The sequence below is a fragment of the Melopsittacus undulatus genome, chromosome 13 (genome assembly GCF_012275295.1).
Source record: "Melopsittacus undulatus isolate bMelUnd1 chromosome 13, bMelUnd1.mat.Z, whole genome shotgun sequence".
Lineage (NCBI taxonomy): Eukaryota > Metazoa > Chordata > Aves > Psittaciformes > Psittaculidae > Melopsittacus > Melopsittacus undulatus.
In genome coordinates this window covers 8488533-8507224 of record NC_047539.1, presented here as the reverse complement: position 1 = coordinate 8507224, position 18692 = coordinate 8488533, and the positions used below count along the sequence as shown (strand labels likewise).

General features: G+C 55.4%; 2 protein-coding genes across 2 annotated transcripts; both read left to right on the top strand.

Annotated features, from left to right (window-relative positions):
- Positions 1-3307: 3307 nt before the first annotated feature.
- Positions 3308-10645, top strand: LOC115945470 (multidrug and toxin extrusion protein 2). The gene is made up of 16 exons (XM_031043565.2): positions 3308-3518; positions 3945-4013; positions 4380-4528; positions 4687-4729; positions 5375-5419; positions 5792-5889; positions 6007-6104; positions 6346-6459; positions 6657-6724; positions 6991-7099; positions 7493-7568; positions 7884-7953; positions 8587-8719; positions 9078-9172; positions 9432-9513; positions 9836-10645. The coding sequence occupies exons 2-16, from the start codon at positions 4005-4007 to the stop codon at positions 10063-10065; spliced, it is 1419 nt and encodes a 472-aa protein (XP_030899425.2). The 5' UTR covers positions 3308-3518; positions 3945-4004; the 3' UTR covers positions 10066-10645.
- Positions 10646-10681: 36 nt separating this feature from the next.
- On the top strand, positions 10682-17796 carry LOC101868460 (multidrug and toxin extrusion protein 2). The gene is made up of 19 exons (XM_034068962.1): positions 10682-10730; positions 11556-11593; positions 11909-12082; positions 12167-12268; positions 12450-12518; positions 12795-12943; positions 13052-13094; positions 13223-13267; positions 13610-13707; positions 13885-13982; positions 14483-14596; positions 14699-14766; positions 15022-15130; positions 15272-15347; positions 15426-15495; positions 15818-15950; positions 16295-16389; positions 16795-16942; positions 17277-17796. Exons 1-19 carry the CDS (start codon positions 10682-10684, stop codon positions 17495-17497), a joined length of 1899 nt encoding a protein of 632 aa, XP_033924853.1. The 3' UTR covers positions 17498-17796.
- The last annotated feature ends 896 nt before the right edge of the window (positions 17797-18692 follow it).

Below are 18692 nucleotides of genomic sequence, written 5' to 3'. Positions count from 1 at the left end.
CCCGCTTTCCATTGCAACTTTCCATGCATTAGAAATAGATTTAGTTACAGCTTCTTGGTTACAAGCAGCTGCACTTAGGTGGAATTTCAGTCCCGTTACAACCACATTCCATTCAAACCAAACCTTCCTGACAGACACTGGACAAATACAAACACCCCAGCTGAGAGCTGGGGTCCAGCAGCCCCCCCTTCAAATCTTGCCACCCTGCCACCCACACCTCAGTATTGTGGTGGGAATCCCTGGTTTGGGGGGATCCCCAGCTCATGAGGTGCTGGTGGGTGGATGGAAGAGAGGAGAAGGCTTCCCAGAGCAAGCTGCCCCTCACCATTATTGAATGCTGATGGCAGAGAGAGGCCTCCCCTGAGTCTTGGAGGATGTGCCTTTGTTATAACAATTTCGTCTTGGCCATGATCTAATCCAATTAATTTGATTTGCAATTGATTAATATCGAGAGGCAATCAGCAAGCAGCGCTGGGTGCGCAGGGGAGTCTCCGCTCCACCAAGGGTGGATCCCGGACGCACACCGGGATCTTCGGGGTACAGTCTCATACTTCTCAGTCTTGGGTTTTAGCCAATCCTGTTGTCTTCTTTCCCCTAATGTCGACGTGGCTCTTTCCTTTGTTCTTTCCTTGTTTGCTGGGGTCTTTCTCCGGTGAAGACGTTGCTGAATTTTCTTAGTAATGTATTAACAGAAAAACGCTTACAAGCTTAACGTAGTCTTAACATTTTGGTCTATACCTTATATGGTTATTTGCCTAGTACCCAAGTTTGCAACATCCTGTAACAAAATGTATCTCTCGGTTATCTAACCTCCTTAGGGCAGTCAAACCCTTAAACGGAAGCCCCCTTGGAAAAACAAAGCGGTTGATTAGGAGAGATTATCCCCTTTGTTTCTCCTTATTGACAGGAGCACTTACGGTAATCACGGTCACAAAGGAGGGCTGGTTTCACACAAAGTGCAATGGCGACAAGGACGCCTAAATTCCTGACACGAATCATTCCTGTATATTTCACACCTTTGACGGGCTCCTGTGTTAGGGGTCTCAGCCCACAACCAGCACATGGTAGGTCCCAAGACATCACCCCACAAGGAGGTCCACAGCCTCTAACCACCACCTGGGGTGGGCATCTCTGGCGAGCCCCTGGTTCCTAACCAACAGGTGTGGATCCTCAGGGGGTCCCCATCCCATAACCAATGAATAGTAGGGATTTAGATGTCAGTTACCAAACAAGGGGGTCCCCTCCTTGCCAAAAACAAACCCCAGTTTCCTCAACAACACACGCCGGGGGGTCCTCATCCCCCCAGACCCCACGGTGGGCCCTGGCTCTGGCCAACACGTGGGGGGATCCCCAGCTCCTGCCCCCCCACGGGGTGTCTCCGACCCGCAGCCCGAGCACGGAGGAGGGCATCGCACCGCTCGGTTGGGGCTCGCCCAGCCCTAAACCTGTGCACGGCGAGGACAGGGCCGCGCCGAGCCGGCCCGCACCGCCCACAGCGGCAGCCCCACGGCCCCGGGGGCGGGGAGGCGGCCCCAGTCGGGCCCATAGGGCGGGCGGCGGCGGCGGCCGTAACGGCGTGGCCGGGGCCATGGCGGCGGCGGCGGCGGCAGCAGCAGCAGCGCGGTGTCTGCGGGGCGCCCGGAGCCTGCTGCCCGTGGGTGTACGGAGGGAGAGCTGCGAGCTGGCCCGGCTGGCGGGGCCCGTGGTGAGAGCCGGGGAGGGAGCACCGGGGACGGGCCCCGAGCGGCGCCACATGGGGGGGAACGGGCGCGGTGCTGCGGAGAGGGGCCGGGGATCGCAGCGGGGCTCAGGCACCCGCAGCCCGGCGGCTGAGCTGGAGCCCTCGGGGCCCGCGGGGTGAGCCCTGCCCGGCTGCAGCATCACTTCCCTCCAGCCCCCAGCATGGCTCTTGGCCCGTGCCCGCTGCTGAAGGGAGTTCCAACGCCACCATTTATCCCGTAACTGTCACCCAAGTGCTGCTGCTTCGCCACAGGAATCCTGGTGCTGTCCAGCGCGGTCCGCGTGGCTATGGAAGAGTGGACTTGGGGAGGGGGGAAAGCTGTTAAATATTCCTGTGACGCCAGGGTGCATCCCTGGCACTGCCGTGTGCCCCTTGGGTGACAGCAGGTCGCTTTGCTTGATGCCAGCTCCTTGGCCAGCCCTTCAGCAGGGTCTTGGTGCAGAGGTACCCAATGGTCCTGAAGTCCACCCTGGACTGCTGTTTGTGTGGAAGGAGATGTGTCCTTTGGCAATCAGGGACGGATGGTGCAGCACCGAGCACGTTTTGGGGAATGTGCACCACAGCCCCAGTCTGAATTCATTGCATATGAAGTTGTGTGCTTTGAACCTTCTATTCTACCTTGTAAATAAGTACCAGCTGTGAACTTCTCAGAGGTGTCCTCCCTGACATCGCAGCTCTGACTTGCTGTGATCAGGCAGCAGAGGAAGTACAGATGGGTTTCTGTTTCAGTGACTGAACACACCAGCACTAGCTCAGTTCTCTCAACCATTCCCCCTGTGGCACAGCCTGTTTCTCTGTGTGCACGGATAACCTCAAAACCAAACCTACAGCTGCCATTAGTTAATGATCATTTCATATCAACCCATGCACTGGAACAACCAGGGAGATACAGACCCCTCCTGCAGGGATTACTCACAGCAGCAGGTCAAACATGCCTGGGCCTGGCAAGAGGACTGGAGAGGAGAAGGTTTCATTCTGTTCTTCCTCTGATCCCATAGGAGCTGGTTCTCCAGCAGTGTTGGGCTCTTGGCTTGTCAGCTGCTGGGTGGAAAGGAGCGTGAGCAGACCATGGGCATGGTCCCCAGCCGTGCCCACCCCTCAGTGGGTATAAATATCTCTAGCTCCTACCATCTGGTTCTAGCTGTGCCATGACTCTGTGCTGTGGATGCTTGTAAGGAGGCCATCCTCTTGCTCAGGGGAAATGAGGTCCGGAGTGGAGTCCCTGCTACAGCATTGTTAGGCCTTGCCATAGCGCCTGGTGAGGAACAAGCTGGACTTGGTGTCTCTCCAGGAGGACATCGCGGTTTGGGAGGAGAGCTTTCCACAGTTGTACGGAAGTGTGGAAAAGCATTGGGAGTTTTTATGTTCCCTCTCTATGCATCCCCCATCCTGGAAAAGAGGATTTCTAGTGAAGCTGTTAAGCCCCATGTGAACAAGGCCATTGGGCAGATTGGCTGTGTAGAGGCAGGTAGAGGTCTGCTTTGAAAGACAAAGTCACTGACAGTTCTAGAGTTGGCTCTTCTACCCCAGCAGTGCTGGCAAGCAGGGACAGGAAAGCAGAGCCTACAAGCAGTAGGAAACCTGACTGTTCCTAGTGTGACTCCTGAGGCAGGGGTGGTGCTCCTCGAGTGCTAATGGGTCCTCATCTCACCATCTCCTTCTCTTCCCATCCTAGTTTGTTGCCCAGTTGCTGGGGTTCCTGATCAGCGTGGTCAGCTCCATCTTCTGTGGCCACCTGGGGAAAGCAGAGCTGGATGCCGTGACGCTGGCTGTGTCAGTACGTATTACTCTGATTTCAAACATGATTTATGTGTCACTGTAAAAAAGAGGAAAAAAAACCAAACCAAAACCTGTAGGAATGTGTATGTGAGGACCCTGTGCAAACATTCCATCCACCAAACTGTTCTTCCTTTTGCCCTGGCCACAGGCAGGAAATGGGAATAGAGCAGTGTCTGTGCCAGTACAAGGGACAGGGGCTGGATCTTGTGATCAGCTCTCTGGACACGCTAGACCTAGGTGTGCACATGTGGCTAGGAGCAGCACTGTTTGTGGCCCTTTAGATATTCATCCCTTGCTAGAGGATTCTTTTCCACACTAAAAAGGAGAAAAGACTATTTGAGAAAGAGAAAACTTCCCAAAAACTCATAGCAAAACTGTGACCTGTCACCCTCCCTGCATCCCAAGTGCTTTGTCTCTTCTCCAGGTTATCAACGTGACAGGCATTTCCATCGGTTCTGGTTTAGCCTCAGCATGTGACACGCTGATGTCCCAGGTCAGCAGCAGTTCCCCCTTTCTTTTCTGCCTGGTGGGGTTTGATTGGTGGTGTCTCACCTCCTGTGCAGTGTGATCTGGGCACAAAGGGTGGGAGGATGGCAGCTTCCAGATAGCATGGAGCTACAGATATACTGACTGCAGCCTGCTCCCTTCCTGCAGCTCCCCCAAGGAGTCATGCCTGGGTAGCAAAGGGATGGTGCAATCCATCTAAGAGCCAGTTACACCCAACCGGCATTAGTGGCATTAGCCACTGCAGGGCATGGGAAATGCATTTAATCACCCCATTGCTGCCCTGGGTCCTGAGCATTTGCCCAGACCCTTTGGTTCCCTGTAACACTCACCTTGGTCCTCTGTCCTGACTCAGACGTATGGTAGCAAGAACCTGAAGCAGGTGGGCACCATCCTGCAGCGAGGGATCCTCATCCTGCTACTGTGCTGCTTCCCTTGCTGGGCGCTCTTCATCAACACTGAGAGGATCCTCCTGCTCCTCCGACAGGACCCTGAGGTCTCCAGGTCAGCAATCAGATAAAGCCCTGCTGGATGAGGCATTTGGCTGTGGGTGGGTTGCCATGTGGTGTTGGAATCAAGGCTCTGTGGAGCTTGAGTGCAAGCTGCTTGGCTTGATTCTTGCTTTGCTCTGTTATTAACTGAGGAAACAACTGTCTTTCCAGGTTAACTCAGGTCTACGTGATGATCTTTATTCCAGCGCTTCCTGTAAGTTGCTGCTAAAGCTGTTAGAAGCTCTGCATCCCTCAGTAACATTAGGGGAAGGGTAGGAGGGTCTTTGCTGCTTGGATCACAGAACAGCATAGTGAGGGTTTTGCAATGTGCTCCTTGATCTTGGGCTTTAACAGATGTGTGTTGGCCAGCAGCTGCTGGACCAGCAAACATGCAGTCTTTCATCTTGCTGTGCAAAGGCTTTTATTGCAGGCCACGTCTCTGCACAACACATAACCGGTGATGGACATTGGAACCAAGGGCTCCAGGGCTCACTCTTAGCTCTGAGATAAAGCCTGCAGCTTGCTGTTCACACACACTCATAGCTGCTGGGCTCTTGGTTCAGAGCAGTACCTCTGGGGAATAAGGGCCTGTGGGTTAATCCATTCCTCCAAGGCTTCCAGTCACTTCATACTGACTAGGCAGCACAGGAGATTTCCCATTTAGAGACTGATCTCTCTTCCCAGTGGGAGCAGGAGGTGCCTTTTGCTACTCTTGGCTTTGGGTGGCAGACCAGACCATAGGAGCAGGGTGCTGGGCAGTGTGGGGAGCTGAGGGAAGGACCCATCTGTGAGTGCTGAATGGTAGCTGTCAGTCGAATCAGTGTGGTGGTGCTGATGAAATGAATCTTGACTCTTGCAGGCAGCGTTTCTGTACCAGCTGCAGACAAGGTATTTACTAAGTCAGGTATGGTATAACTAGCCAGGCTCTGGAACATGCATAAAACTTGGCATCTAAATTCATCTGAGGAGAGCTGGGCTGAGGAATGTGTGATGCACAGTCCCCAGCCAGCCCTGCAGGGCAGGAAGAGCTCATGGGAATCACGCTTGGTTTGCTCCATTTCCCCATTGCTACCTCCCAGCTCTGCATTTTGATTCCACCAGTTCTTGAGCCCTGTAGCTCCCTTCTGCATGCCTAACACAATCCAGCTTTACCTGAAACAAGAGCTGCCTTCTAGGCTTTCTCCTTGGGCACTGCTGTAGGTCTCCGCTGTGTTTGCTGGATGGGGCTTGGGCAGTGTTGGGGCAGTAAACTCCAAAGTTCCTTCTTGGCTTCCAGGCCATCATTTTGCCTCAGGTGCTGACAGGGATTGCAGCCAACCTCCTCAATGTGGCCATGAACGCCTTCTTCCTGTATGCACTGAAGCTGGGCTTGGTGTAAGTGTGAGCAGAGGTAGTGACAGCCTCTCCCTGGGTGCAGGGGTTTGCTAGGGGCTGGGGGTGTCCTGAGTGCCTGGTTCTAGTACCCTCTGACCTGCCTGTCTCTCTCCCCAGGGGCTCTGCCTGGGCCAACACTGTTTCTCAGTACACCCAGGCCATTCTGCTCTTCCTTTACGTATGGTGGAAGAAGATTTATGTGGAGACCTGGGGAGGTACTGTTCATAGCTTAATCCTTTGAAATACGGGTATCTGGCCCTGAGGATTTGGCACTGTCACCAGCAACTGACAAAGGGATTACCATTCCCTCAAGGCAGGAAGATGCTGCAGCCATGTCCTCAGGGCCTTTACTGTAGCTCCAAGTACTTTCTTGTTGATCGTTCTGTCTCAGGAACAGAACATGGTACAGCAGCAAAGGGGAACATGCATTCATTTTGCTTCACCTCCTCATTGCAGGTTGGTGCAAGGACTGTCTCCTGGACTGGGGTTCCTTTACCTGGCTGGCAGTGCCCAGCATGCTCATGATGTGTATTGAATGGTGGACCTTTGAGATTGGAAGCTTCTTGGCAGGTGAGTCCAAATCCTCTTTTTTTCCCTTAGCTCAACAGCTCATCTTCCAGCCATGGAAGTGCTCTGGTGGCTGCCTCGAGTGTGTCCTGCAGGCAGCCTCCTCGCTCTGCAGGATGTTAGATGGGAACCCTGTAGTCACTGCCTTCTTGTCAGCAAAGGAGGAGATGAATTCTGACCCAGTGCTGAATCTTTTCCAGGTCTGCTCAGTGTGGTGGAGCTGGGTGCACAGTCTGTCATCTATGAGCTCTCCTCTGCAGCGTACATGGTAAGGGCTGGGTGTGTAAAAGATCAGCCTGGAAGGAAGCCCCAAACTGTGGTACTTAAGATCAAGGCTGGGAGGGAAGCGGGAGTTGGTACCAGGCAGGTGATGACTCCCAGGCCTGCAGAACAATTGTACATCCCCAGGTGTGCTGCAGATGGAAAACCCCTTGCTGCAGCAGTGCCCATTTGCCCCAAATTCCCTACTGGGGAAGAGGAAAATTGCTGCAGGTTCTGTTGCCACTCACCTCTTCCTTGTCTCCTGCTTCTCAGGTGCCTCTGGGGTTCAGCGTGGCTGCGAGCGTCAGAGTGGGCAATGCTTTGGGATCAGGGGATGTGGTGCAAGCCAAGACCTCCTGCATCACTGCCCTGCTGTGCACAGGTCAGCCCAGGTCCTGCAGAGTGGAATAAAGTGCAGTTATTAGCAGATGGTTCAGTTCCCCCTCATAGGGCTGGGGACTCCCCATAGGAACCCAGACCTACTTGTCTAATGCTCTGTTTGGGGAAGGTGAGACCCTGACATCTCTTTTTCTGTTAGGAGCTTGGTACAAAGGCTATGCTAGTTGAAAATGCAATTTAGCTTTGTGTCCTCCACCTCCAGAAAGCAGAGGGAGTATCTGGGGAGAAAGTGAGGAAAACAGACTTTTCCTGTACTGTGGTGTCACTTGGAGGTCAGCCAAGCCTGGTCCCCATCACATGGAGCACTGAGGTCTGGATCAGGAGCAGGACCTGCTGTCCTGGAGGCAAACAATTTGACTATTTCTTTTTCTTTCAGAAGTTTTTGCTGTGGTGGTTGCAACGTTACTGGGGACCCTGAAGGATGTGGTGGGATACATCTTCACCAATGACAAGTAGGTTAACAGCTTTCTTTGGAGTATTATTACCTTCTTGGAGGGTGTGATTTACACCGAGGAGCTGCTCAGAAGCTGCTGATAGATAGAGCTCATAAACCCCCATCTGGCAAACATATTCCTCCCCACTGGGCAGCACAGATGTTTCTGGCGCTCAGACGCTGCCATAGTGGTACCCAAGCTGCACCCATCCACTCAAGTCTCATGGGCTGGGATCAGGCTTTGCAGCTGGCTGAGGGAAATGTGTCAGAACCAGAGTCCCTTGGCACCAGGCTGTGCTGTTTTCCCTGACCAGTATGTACATCTTCCCAACAGGGAGATCGTTATCTTGGTGTCCAAAGTGATGATCATCTTTGCTCCATTCCACTTGTTTGATGCAGCAGCAGTGAGTATTCCAGCACATGGAGCGATTCCTCTCTGTAGGTTGGGGTACAATGGAGAGTGCAAAGCTGCCTAACTCACTTTTTTGATCTGTTAAAATGACAGAGAAGCAAGCTGATAACTGTCAAAGCAGCTGTTTGTGTTACCTATAGCACCTCAGTATCCCCTGTGCTTGTGGCTGCCCTTTGGCTTTGCTACACACAACTCAGTTCTTTCTCCTTCTCTTCCCCTGGCAAGGCTTCAGCTTTTTACTATCTTGTCAGAGCAACACGAGTGAGAAGCTGGATCTTGAGAGATCCCAGGTACTCCCAACATAAGGGCAGTACTCATACAACTTGTTAGATAGTAATTTCATCCTGTTTCCTCCTGTTATGTCCCTGGGAGGGGATCGAGGCAGCATGGAAAGCACTGCGGGGTCTGCTGGCAGGCCTCAGTACCTGCAGACAGCTCCACATCCTGTGCCTGGAACGAGAGGAGCCCTGCGCCATGTGCCCTGTGAAGTGGCTTTGGTCTCTCTTGGCTTTGCAGGACAGTGCTGTGGGTTCCCCTGTTCAGAGGGCTGTGCCATACCCCTGTGATGGTACCTTCCATGACACATGCTGTCCACTGTACTGATTCCTCTGCCTGCTTTCCTTAGGCGACGTGTGGCGGCGTGCTGCGGGGCACGGGGAAGCAGAAGCTGGGTGCTATTGCCAACGCCGTTGGCTATTACACCATGGGCCTGCCCATCGGCATCTCCCTGATGTTTGCAGCTAAGATGGGGGTGTTAGGTATGTGTGTCCTCCCTCCATTTGGTGCTGGATGAGCTGCCAGCACTGCTTCTGCTGGGCCAAATCCTGTGCCTTGAGCTCTGCCCTTGTGCTTGGATCTTTCTTTGGATCAGTGGGGCTGGACTGCACACTGAAGTGTTACCTGAGACAGCTTCTGAGTAACCTCCATCAGATCAGGGCTGAGATAGCCCATTAATCCAGGCTTGCTCCCAGCATAGGAGCACCCTGTTTCCTCTCCCATCCAGACAGGGTTAGACATTGGGCAATAATCTGGTGCCACTGCCTCGGGTGTTTTGACAGTAGCTGTCAAAAGCAGGCTTTGTCAGGCCTTTCCTGAAGTAACTTTCCATTGCTGCAGGTCTATGGGTGGGAATGATCATCTGCATCTCTTTGCAAGCCCTTTCCTTCTCCACTTTTGTCATGCGCATGGATTGGAAGAAAGCTGCAGAAGAGGTGAGATCTGTGCTGCTCTCCAGTAACTCTTGAATGGTGTTAGGGGAGTTCCTGTCCCAGTACAATGCCTCAGCCCTCTGGGAGGAGGCAACAGTGAAACGGGATCTGTCCCTCTCCTGTGGCAGAGGAGCAATTTGGTGCTGATCGTGCTTGCTTTGGGGGAGTGGAAGGAAGAGGTTTGCTTGGCTGGGCAGGAGATCCTTGCTCTGGCAGGAGATTCTCACACTGAGAAGTGCAAAGATCCTTTGTGTGCTTTCAGGCTCAGGTCCGAGCTGGAGTGAAAAAACAGCTGGAAGATGTGAACTCCAGTGGCACAGCTGCTAACAAAACATCTGCAGTGGGTATGTAACCAGGCCTGACTACAGGGAGGGAGCCTGAATTCTCCACCCAGCCCTTCCTTTCCTTCACAGTGTGTCTGTCCTGCAAACCCAGATGCCTGGTGCTTGTCCCAGGCCAGTGGCACTTCCCCTGTACTTTGTAAGGGGGTACAAAACCCCCTGTTACCACCCTGGCTGCTCCAGGGAAGAGCCCAGCCCCATTGCTGTGGCATGTCCCAGTGTCCGTGAGCCTTGGGAAAGGGGACTGTGCTTGTGCAGCATCAGACTGGGATGTCCTCACTTTGCAGCTCAGCTTCCCTACAACACTCACCTTTCTGTTACACAGACCACATTGACACTGACACCGTGGACACTGTGGTTCTCTGTGAGAGCACCATCGAAGGCGAGAGCCAACCTGACCACCAGCTCACCACACAGGAGGAGCCTGCTGCTGTCCCTGCTCCTCCCGAGGTGGTGTGGAGGACTCTGATCATCTACCGCGTGCTGGCTGCTGCCACTGCTGTCGCTGTCCTGCTGGTGGGCATCCTGGTCCGGTTCCTGACCAGCAATGGATAGAATCAGGGACAGTGGGGACCTGTGCACAGAGCATGTGGTGATGTCCCAGGAGAAAGGGCAGGAATTCCTGGTAAAGAGTCAGTTTGCTCAGTTTCTGGTTAGCTCACAATGTTTTATCCCACATGCAAAGTTCTTAAAGGGGATGAGGGTGCAGCACCTGGGAAAAAAGTGCTCGAGGGCTGGTTCCTCTCCTGCACTGCACTGCATTGGGATGTCACTTGTGATAAGCAAGAATGTATCCTGGGGCTTGCTGGGGAAGGATACAGGGACCTTGTGCTGTTATCCTGTTTTCTGCTCCCTGGGGCCATTTGTCCATGGCACTTGCTAGTGGCAGAGGCTCTTACTGCCTGTAGCAGGCTTCCTCATGCACCAGTTTGTGCCAGTATCTCGGCATGGCAGAGCCCACTTGTCACAGCAGCACAGGGCAAGGCCCATACTGTTGGAACATGGTTGCTCTGACTGCTGCTGGGGCGCTGGGTGCTGGCTGCTGGCCCTGCTCTCCCTGCTGCATGGCAGGCACAGGGCCTAAAGCAACTCCTCTTTGCACTTTTTAAGGTGGGCTTTTGATACAATAAAGTTTTCTGAGTAAACGTTGGGCTGTAACTGTGGTGTGAGCATGACCCCGGTCATTGGCATGACTGAGCTGTTAGAGGAACGCCTGCTCCGTGCAGCTTGCACAATGGGCTTGCACAGGACAAAGCCTCAACCTTCTGGCCCTGCAGTTTGAGGTTGGCTCTGGGTACAAAAGCAGGGTTTGTGCACCTTGAATGCTCCCGTGAGCTGCATGGGAGAGGGTGGTGTGGTGCACAACCCTACAGAACCATCAAGGAACCGCTATATGTCTCAACGCAATCACTGCAGCGCTCTCTATGCATCCTTGCCCTTACCAATGAGCCCCTTGGGATGTGTCCCAGTGTCTTACCTGCAGTTGTGTGGCATATGCTCAGCCATTGGAGGTAAATCCCATGTGTAGCTGGTGCACAGCAGTTTCCTGCCATCCCACAATGCTCCTGGCACATGGTGCTGGGTGCCTGGAATGAAATGATATAATAAATAATAATAAACACATAATAAAGCCTGGCATAAAGGAGCTTGAAACAGGCATCAACCCTGAGCTGCCCCCATTGGCAGCGGATGTGCCAGGCTCTACCCTGCTTGGAATCCCAGTACTTTTGGGACAGGAGCCTGGGGAGAGGAGGAAGCTGCCGCACTCTTCCCCAGCACACTGGAGCCGAGCTCAGCAGGGTCTGCCCCGCAGCAGCAGCTCCCGTCCGCCTCCCCTGTCCCAGGACAAGGCAGGACACTATATTTGGCTGGGGAATGGTGCCAGGGACACTCGACGCTGCTGTGCGAGGCCGAGCGCCGGAGCCAACAGGGCGGCTTGTCTTGGCCACTGCCGTGCTGCAGTGAGAGGCACTGAGCATACAGCAGCACTGTCACTGCCGGCACCAGCTCACGGGGAAGCAGCCACGGACCCACGGATCCTCCAGCGCACCAGCCAGAGGAGCCACAGCAAAGCAGGAGAGAGGTAGGAGGGCTCCTGGGTGCGATTCGGGATGGCTCAGCCCCTGCGCTGGCCCAGGGCAGGCAGCAAGTGCCTTGTCCCGTGTCCAGGCTCCTCTGTGCTGCCCGCAGCAGTGCACAGGATCCTTACCAGCTCCCCAGCTCCATGCCCTGCCCTGACCCACCACTGGCGCTTCCCGTGGGCACCCCACTGCCAGCAGCATGCGGTCAGCCCACCCAGCCCCGGCTGAAGTTCACCACCGTGGTTACACATTGCTCACAGTGCCTGGGTGGTGTTAACGGAGCAGAGGAAGAAGAGGCTGTTCCGCTCCCCTGGCAGAGGGGTACCATGAAGCAGGTGAACGTCTCCGAGGAGAACGGCTTCGGTGAGACCATGGCCACTGGGCAGCTCGATCCTGCACCAGGCAGCGGGGGGAAGAAACGACACCGGTTTCGGCTTCCAGATAACTTCTGGGAGGACGCAAAGAAGCTGCTGGTGCTGGCGGGACCCTTGGTAAGGACCCCAGCTCCCCCCCAGCACAGCCTCCCCTGCTCACCTCCATCTCTGACCTTCGCTTCTCCTCCTCCCCATGCTCAGATCCTGATCCAGCTGCTGATCTTCCTCATACACCTTGTCAGCTCCATATTCTGTGGCCACCTGGGCAAGGTCGAGCTGGCCTCTGTCACGCTGGCCATCGCTGTAAGCATCCGCCCCGGCACCGGGCACCAGCTCCCACCTGCTGACACTGGGATGGGATACGGGAACAGAGGCAGACAAAGACAGAGGAGATTTCAGACTCCTTTTCCTTTTAGCCCCTCTTCCTACCTCAAAGTCTCAAATGCTCACATTGGCTCTTTGTTTTTCTAACTCCTGTTTCCAGGTTATAAATGTTACTGCCATCTCTGTAGGTTATGGTTTGTCTTCGGCATGTGACACCCTGATATCACAGGTGGGTAAGAGATGCTGGCACTTGTCCTGGAGACACAGGATTGTCCTGCATGCCTGATGCTGCTCAGGCACTGCACAGAGCCCCAGTTGTACCTGTGGGATGGAGCAGCCTGTTCCCAAGGGGCAATCCCATAACAGGGAGCTCCGTGCTTACCTTGACACACCAAATACTTCTTGGGCAGTCTATGGTGGTCAGGGTCCAACGGTGGTCCCTGTCCACTGCGCACCGGTGTGCTGTCAGGGCAGCAGAGCTCACTGCCACCCTCTCTCCTTGCAGACCTATGGCAGCAAGAACCTGCTGCGTGTAGGGGTGATCCTGCAGCGTGCCACCCTCATCCTGCTGCTCTGCTGCTTCCCCTGCTGTGCCATCCTCATCAACATCGAACAGCTCCTGATCCTCCTGCGCCAGGATCCCGAGGTCTCCAGGTCGGGTGGTCCCCAGCACCACAGCCTCATCCCTCCCCAGCACGGGGGGGTGCAGGAGGGTGGCTACGGTCATTGCCCCACGCTAACCGAGCCTCTGGTGTCCCCCAGGTTAACCCAGCTCTATGTGATGGCATTTGTCCCTGCTCTCCCGGTGAGTCCCTGTGGGCATCCTGGATGCTGGTCACACACGGGGACTGGGAAGCCTGTTTCTATTTTCCACTGCAGCACACAGCCCCTGCTCAGTGCTGGCCTCATCTCATCCAACAACCTCCTTTTCAGGCGGTGTTTCTGTATAACCTGGAGACAAGATACCTGCAGAACCAGGTAGGTCCCACAGTCCTCAGACACAGCACCCAGGGCTGTCATGTTTGCCAGTGGTGGGGCAGTGTTTGTCCCCACCTCTGCCCAGGTTCCCATGAGCAGCTCTGAACCTGGGGTCTCCCCATCCCACAGCCAGTTGCACCTACCTACCTGATGGAGCTCCCTTCGTGCTCCCCCATGTTAGGGGTTTACCTCCAGCACACTTGTTTTCCAAGCAGGCAACATCATCAGAAGGTTGTTTTTTGGCTGGGAAAGCTGCTGAGTGTGGGGCTGGTGGAGACCTTTGCTCCTCTCTCCTGAAGTTTTTGTGAAGGCACCATAGCCCCCAAATCCTCCTCTCTGCAGATGATCATGTGGCCGCTGGTGCTGAGCGGGGTCATTGGCAACGTCGTCAACGTGATTGCAAACTGCATCTTCCTCTATGTGTTCCACCTGGGCATCACGTGAGTAGCACCTGCATCCCAAAGAGGGGACAATGCAGCCCCTGGCAATGCCTATGGGACTTCTCAGGGACATCAGCACCAGCATCTGGCACTCATGGGGGAGGTTCTGCTCTGGCACCCCAAGGCCAGGGAGGCATGAGCAGGATGACAACAAAACCCTTCTCATTTCCTCTGCAGGGGCTCAGCCTGGGCCAACACCGTGGCTCAATATTCACAAGCCATTTTCTTGTTCCTGTATATTATAGGCAGGAAACTCCATGTGAAGACCTGGGGAGGTAAGAGCAGCTCCCCCAGTTCCTGCTTCACACAGGGTTCATGAATGTTCTATCAGTCACTTCTATCCAGTGAATTCTGTTAGTGCTGACAGTGAAACATTAACCTGAGGCCGGTGCACCCCAGTAACACGGTGCTGCTCCGGCCGCACATCACGTGTGAGCCTTGGCACAGCCGTGCTGGGCAGGGAACATCCGTTCTGGGGAAGTGAAACTTTCTGCTGAGGCTCTATAGGGTCCAGACTGGATGAGCGCAGACGTCAGCACGAGGTTGTCCTTGGACACTGCTCGGGATGAATGAGCTGAGAGCTGCACGGCTCCATGGCCCACAGGATGGTGTCAGCAGAGCACATACACACATGCTGTACTGCTGGAGGTCCTGTGGAGCATTGCCCCGTGGCTCTGCAAGCAGGAATGGCTCCTCCGGCTGCCTCCGGTGCTCTCAAGGATGCAACCCGTGGCCATTCTGAGCATCCATCCAGGGATGTTTCTCCTCGCTGCAGGCTGGTCCAGTGAGTGCCTGCTGGAGTGGGACAGCTTCACCTCCCTGGCCATCCCCAGCATGCTCATGATGTGCATCGAGTGGTGGACCTATGAAATCGGGAGCTTCTTGATAGGTGAGCAGAGAGGGAGCTGAGGGAGGCGGATGGGCTGGGGCAGAGCTGCAGCAGAGCTGCGGCTCTTCCCTGGGCACCCACAGCCCCTCTCCGCTCCCCCAGGCCTGCTGAGTGTCATAGAGCTCTCTGCCCAGTCCATCATCTACGAGGTGTCTGTTGTTGCTTTCATGGTAAGGGCTGGGGGTTGTTGTTCCAGACCATGCTCCATAGGGACCGTCCTGGGCAGAACTCCCAGCACAAACCAGCTCCAGCAAATCTCAGTCTTCTCCCTCCACATTTAAGCCTCTCCCCATCCTGCTTATCCCTCTTATGGAGATGTTTTAAGCCCTGAACTCTGCTCCCTCTCTGCCGGGTGGTCATTCCCCTGTGGCTGTGATGCCCTCATTACCTGGATGTGCACGTGAGCCTCAGCCCTGTGGTTTCAGATCCCGCTGGGTCTTGCCACAGCCGCCAGTGTGCAGGTGGGGAACGCGCTTGGTGCCGGTGACAGCGACACGGCCAAGAGATCCTCCTCCACCAGCCTGATCTGCACAGGTCAGGCCATCAGCAGGCTCAGAAGCCTTTGTAGGGCTCCTTCCAGGCACAGCAGGAGCATCTGCAGTCCTCTGCATCCTCTTCTCCCCCTCCTCTCTCCCTTTGGCTGCCCCTGAGCTCAGTGCTTTGCTCTGTTTTCAGGGGTGCTTTGCATAGCTGTGGGGGCCGTTTTAGCCGCCACGAAGGATGTGCTGGGATACATCTTCACCAGTGACAAGTAAGTGCCTCTGACTCCCATCCTTAGTGTGTGGAGGTCAATTCCCCAAACCCATCGTTGTCTCTTCCCTGTCTCCAGGGAGATAGTTGACTTGGTGGCCTGGGTCATGCCTGTCTACGTTGTCTTCCACTTGTTTGAAGCCACGTGTGTAAGTCCCTGCTATTTTCAGTAGGGAACCTCGATGCTGAGCAGCAGCATCACAGGTTGGTTGGTCAAGGGTCCCTCAGGCTGTGGGTAACACCAGCACAAGCACCAGGACCCTGCATTGCTCCTGGGGTCGGTCACCCCTTAGAAAACACTGAGGGCATAAAAAGATGATGATCACAGGACCAAGCAGGGACATTGAAGTCATGGGGCAGAGGCAGGGAGCTGGTTCACCAGACCCCAGGCAGTGGCAGAGCCCCAGATTGGGCCAAGGTGGCTCTCCCAGCCCTAGCCCCAGCCCCAGCCCCTGTCCCTGTCCCTGGCAGGGTGCCTGCAGCGGGGTGCTCAGAGGCATAGGCAAGCAGAAATTCGGTGCCATCCTCAATGCCGTGGCCTACTATGGTGTGGGGCTGCCCCTGGGAGCCGTGCTGCTCTTCGTGGCCAGGATCGGCGTCATAGGTACCAACCCCCAGGCATGCAGCTCTGCATGGCCCCAGATCCCATCAGCGGCTCCCCCCGGCTCCACTGATGGATCACCACGACCCTCTTCGGCCTTGCTGGGGACTGGGCACAATGGGGTGGACTGGGATGGCCCCTGCAACTACTGAGAGCTTTTAATTGTACTGGGAAAAAGCAGCCACTGCCAGGTCTGTGGGGCAGCCCCACAGCAGCACCCATGGGCACCCCATCCCTGTGTCCCTGCTGACCTCAGCAACATCCACTCTTGACTCCTTATCTCGAGATGAACCCTTGCTGTGCAGCTCCAGCTGCAGCATCCAGCTGATGCTGCTGTGCCCTCGCAGGCCTGTGGCTCAGCATGCTCGTCTGCGTCTCCATGCTGTGTACCTGCTTCCTAGTCTACATCTCCCGCATGGACTGGAGGAAGGCAGCAGAGGAGGTAACCTGTGCACCCTGCCTGCAGGAAGGTCCTTAGTGGTGTGGCTGGGATTGCAGTGGGAGGAGATGGCATCATGGGTTTGATCCTGTGGGACAGAGCTGCCCAGGGCTGTCATCCAGTGTTTCCAGCAAAACCCAGTGGTCTGTGACCACTGTATCCAGTTCTCTCCCACACTCAAAAGCCTCCTTCTCTCTGCACCTTGTGCCACCTTTGGTTGGGGATATGAAGCACAAAGCAGCAGGGTCACCCAAGCTACCTGAACCCTGCAGCCCCGAGCATCACCTTGTGCCCCAGCCAGCACCTCTCATTTTGGGCATCTTTCAGCTATACAGAGCCATTTCCAGCCAGATTAGCCCTGTGAGAGGTGACATGCTGGCACCACTGGTAAAGTGTTCCCTCCACCAGGCTCAGCACCGTGCAGGAGTGATCCAGCCACCGACGGAGGAGCCGAACCCAGGCCCTGAACCCTCCTGCAAGGAAATTCCCTTTGGTGCAGGGCTGGCCCCAGTGCCCCACACTTACCCCCCTGCCATGGCAGTGCAGGGGTGTGTAGGTATGGCCAGGAGCTGGGCACAGTGGGATGGGGGAGCTGGGCACTGGGTGCAGTGGTGGGTTTGGGTGCAAGAAGGGCCCCAAGGATTCACGTAAGCCAGGGATGAGCCCTTCATTACTGGATAAACAGTAATTACAAGGCTGGGCTTGGAAGGCTGACAGAGTTGGGTGTGGGGACAACCTGGAGCTGGGGACAATGTGAACAGGTCTTACCTTGTGGACCAAAGCTCCATCAAGGGCTGGAGATCTCCATGCTCTGTGCTGCTCATAACTTGCTTTAGGACCTCAGACAAAACCCACTCAGGAAACCCCTCAATGCCCCGTTCTCCTTGCAGCGGGAGTGGATGCACAGAACGGTGTCATACTCATGGGCATCACCAGGGTGGAGGGACCAACGTATCAGCTGGAGCCCCAGCAATCCAACCCTGCCCCATCCCCTCCGGCCACCGCCACCATCACCAAGGCACTGATCATCCGGCGCGGGCTGGCAGCGGCCGCAGCCATTGCAGTGCTTGCACTCGGCATTGTCATAAAGCTGACAACCAGCAAACACTGACTCACACCAGGGACTCTGGGGACTTCGCTTTGGAGAGGTGAAAGCCTCTCCTGAGGGATGGACTTACAAAGCTCAGACTGGCCAGCAAGAGAATCCAGCACATGCCTGTCCCCTGGAGCCAAAGGGGCTCTGTCAGCATTCAGCAGCATCTGCTCAGCCATCGCTCAAGGAACAGGCCCTGCAGCTGCTCCAGCACACAAAGCACTGCTCCCAGCTGCCCAATGCATCCTGAGTGTGCAGGTAACCTGCTCCAGCTCCAGCCATCCCCTGCCAAGCAGAGCTGAGCGCAGCCCAGCTCCCACTGCTGCTCCGTGACATGCCAAATAAAGAACAAACCCAGCTGCATGGGGCTGGCTCCTTTGGGTGCAGGCTGAGGGGCAGGACTTGCACTGGAGCAGGGAAGCATCCGATGCTGGGGGCTGCAGCCCCTGGGGGAGCCTGGGGGATATGGGTCTTGTCCTGCTATAGACGGCTTTCACTATAGACCAACAGTTCTATTCAGCAAGGCTCAAGATGAGCTTTCACTTACAAGTTTGGAGATAAAAGGCTACCAGCAAACCTGACTAGAGGATACCCTTAACCTTACCAGCCACCCTCTACTCACAGGGATGCTCCTGAGGAGCCAGAACATGGGCAGGACCATGGGAGCAGCTGGCTGGCTGGAAGCAGAGCCTGGAGCTGGCCTGCATCCATCTACTCTGTCACTGCAAGGCCCTTTTGGGGCTTCACAGAAACAACAAAACCAAAGAATCATGGAAGGATTTGGGTTGGAAGGGACCTTAAAGCTCATCCAGTCCCAACCCCTGCCACGGGCAGGGACACCTTCCACTGGAGCAGCTGCTCCAAGCCCCTGTGTCCAACCTGGCCTTGAACACTGCCAGGGATGGGGCAGCCACAGCTTCTCTGGGCACCCTGTGCCAGCGCCTCAGCACCCTCACAGGGAAGAGCTTCTGTCTTAGATCTATCCTGAACTTCCCCTGTTTCAGTTTGAACCTATCACCCCTTGTCCTATCACTACAGTGCCTGATGAAGAGTCCCACCCTGGCATCCTCGTAGGTCCCCTTCAGACACTGGAAGCTGCTCTGAGGTCTCCATGCAGCTTCTCTTCTCCAGCCTGAACAGCCCCAGTGTTCTCAGCCTCTCTTGTATGGGAGGTGCTCCAGCACCCTAAATATTGCAGGAAATTCATCCTGCT

Bases quoted from the DNA above. Each gene is read 5' to 3' on its own strand.
- LOC115945470 (XM_031043565.2), top strand. The intron at 4,529-4,686 runs GTCAGCAATCAG...CTGTCTTTCCAG, and splicing joins CAGGACCCTGAGGTCTCCAG to GTTAACTCAGGTCTACGTGA. The intron at 9,173-9,431 runs GTGAGATCTGTG...GTGTGCTTTCAG, and splicing joins GGAAGAAAGCTGCAGAAGAG to GCTCAGGTCCGAGCTGGAGT.
- LOC101868460 (XM_034068962.1), top strand. From the start codon at position 10,682: ATGACCCCGGTCATTGGCATGACTGAGCTGTTAGAGGAACGCCTGCTC. The intron at 10,731-11,555 runs GTGCAGCTTGCA...CGGATCCTCCAG, and splicing joins GTTAGAGGAACGCCTGCTCC to CGCACCAGCCAGAGGAGCCA. The intron at 13,268-13,609 runs GTAGGTCCCACA...TCCTCTCTGCAG, and splicing joins CAAGATACCTGCAGAACCAG to ATGATCATGTGGCCGCTGGT.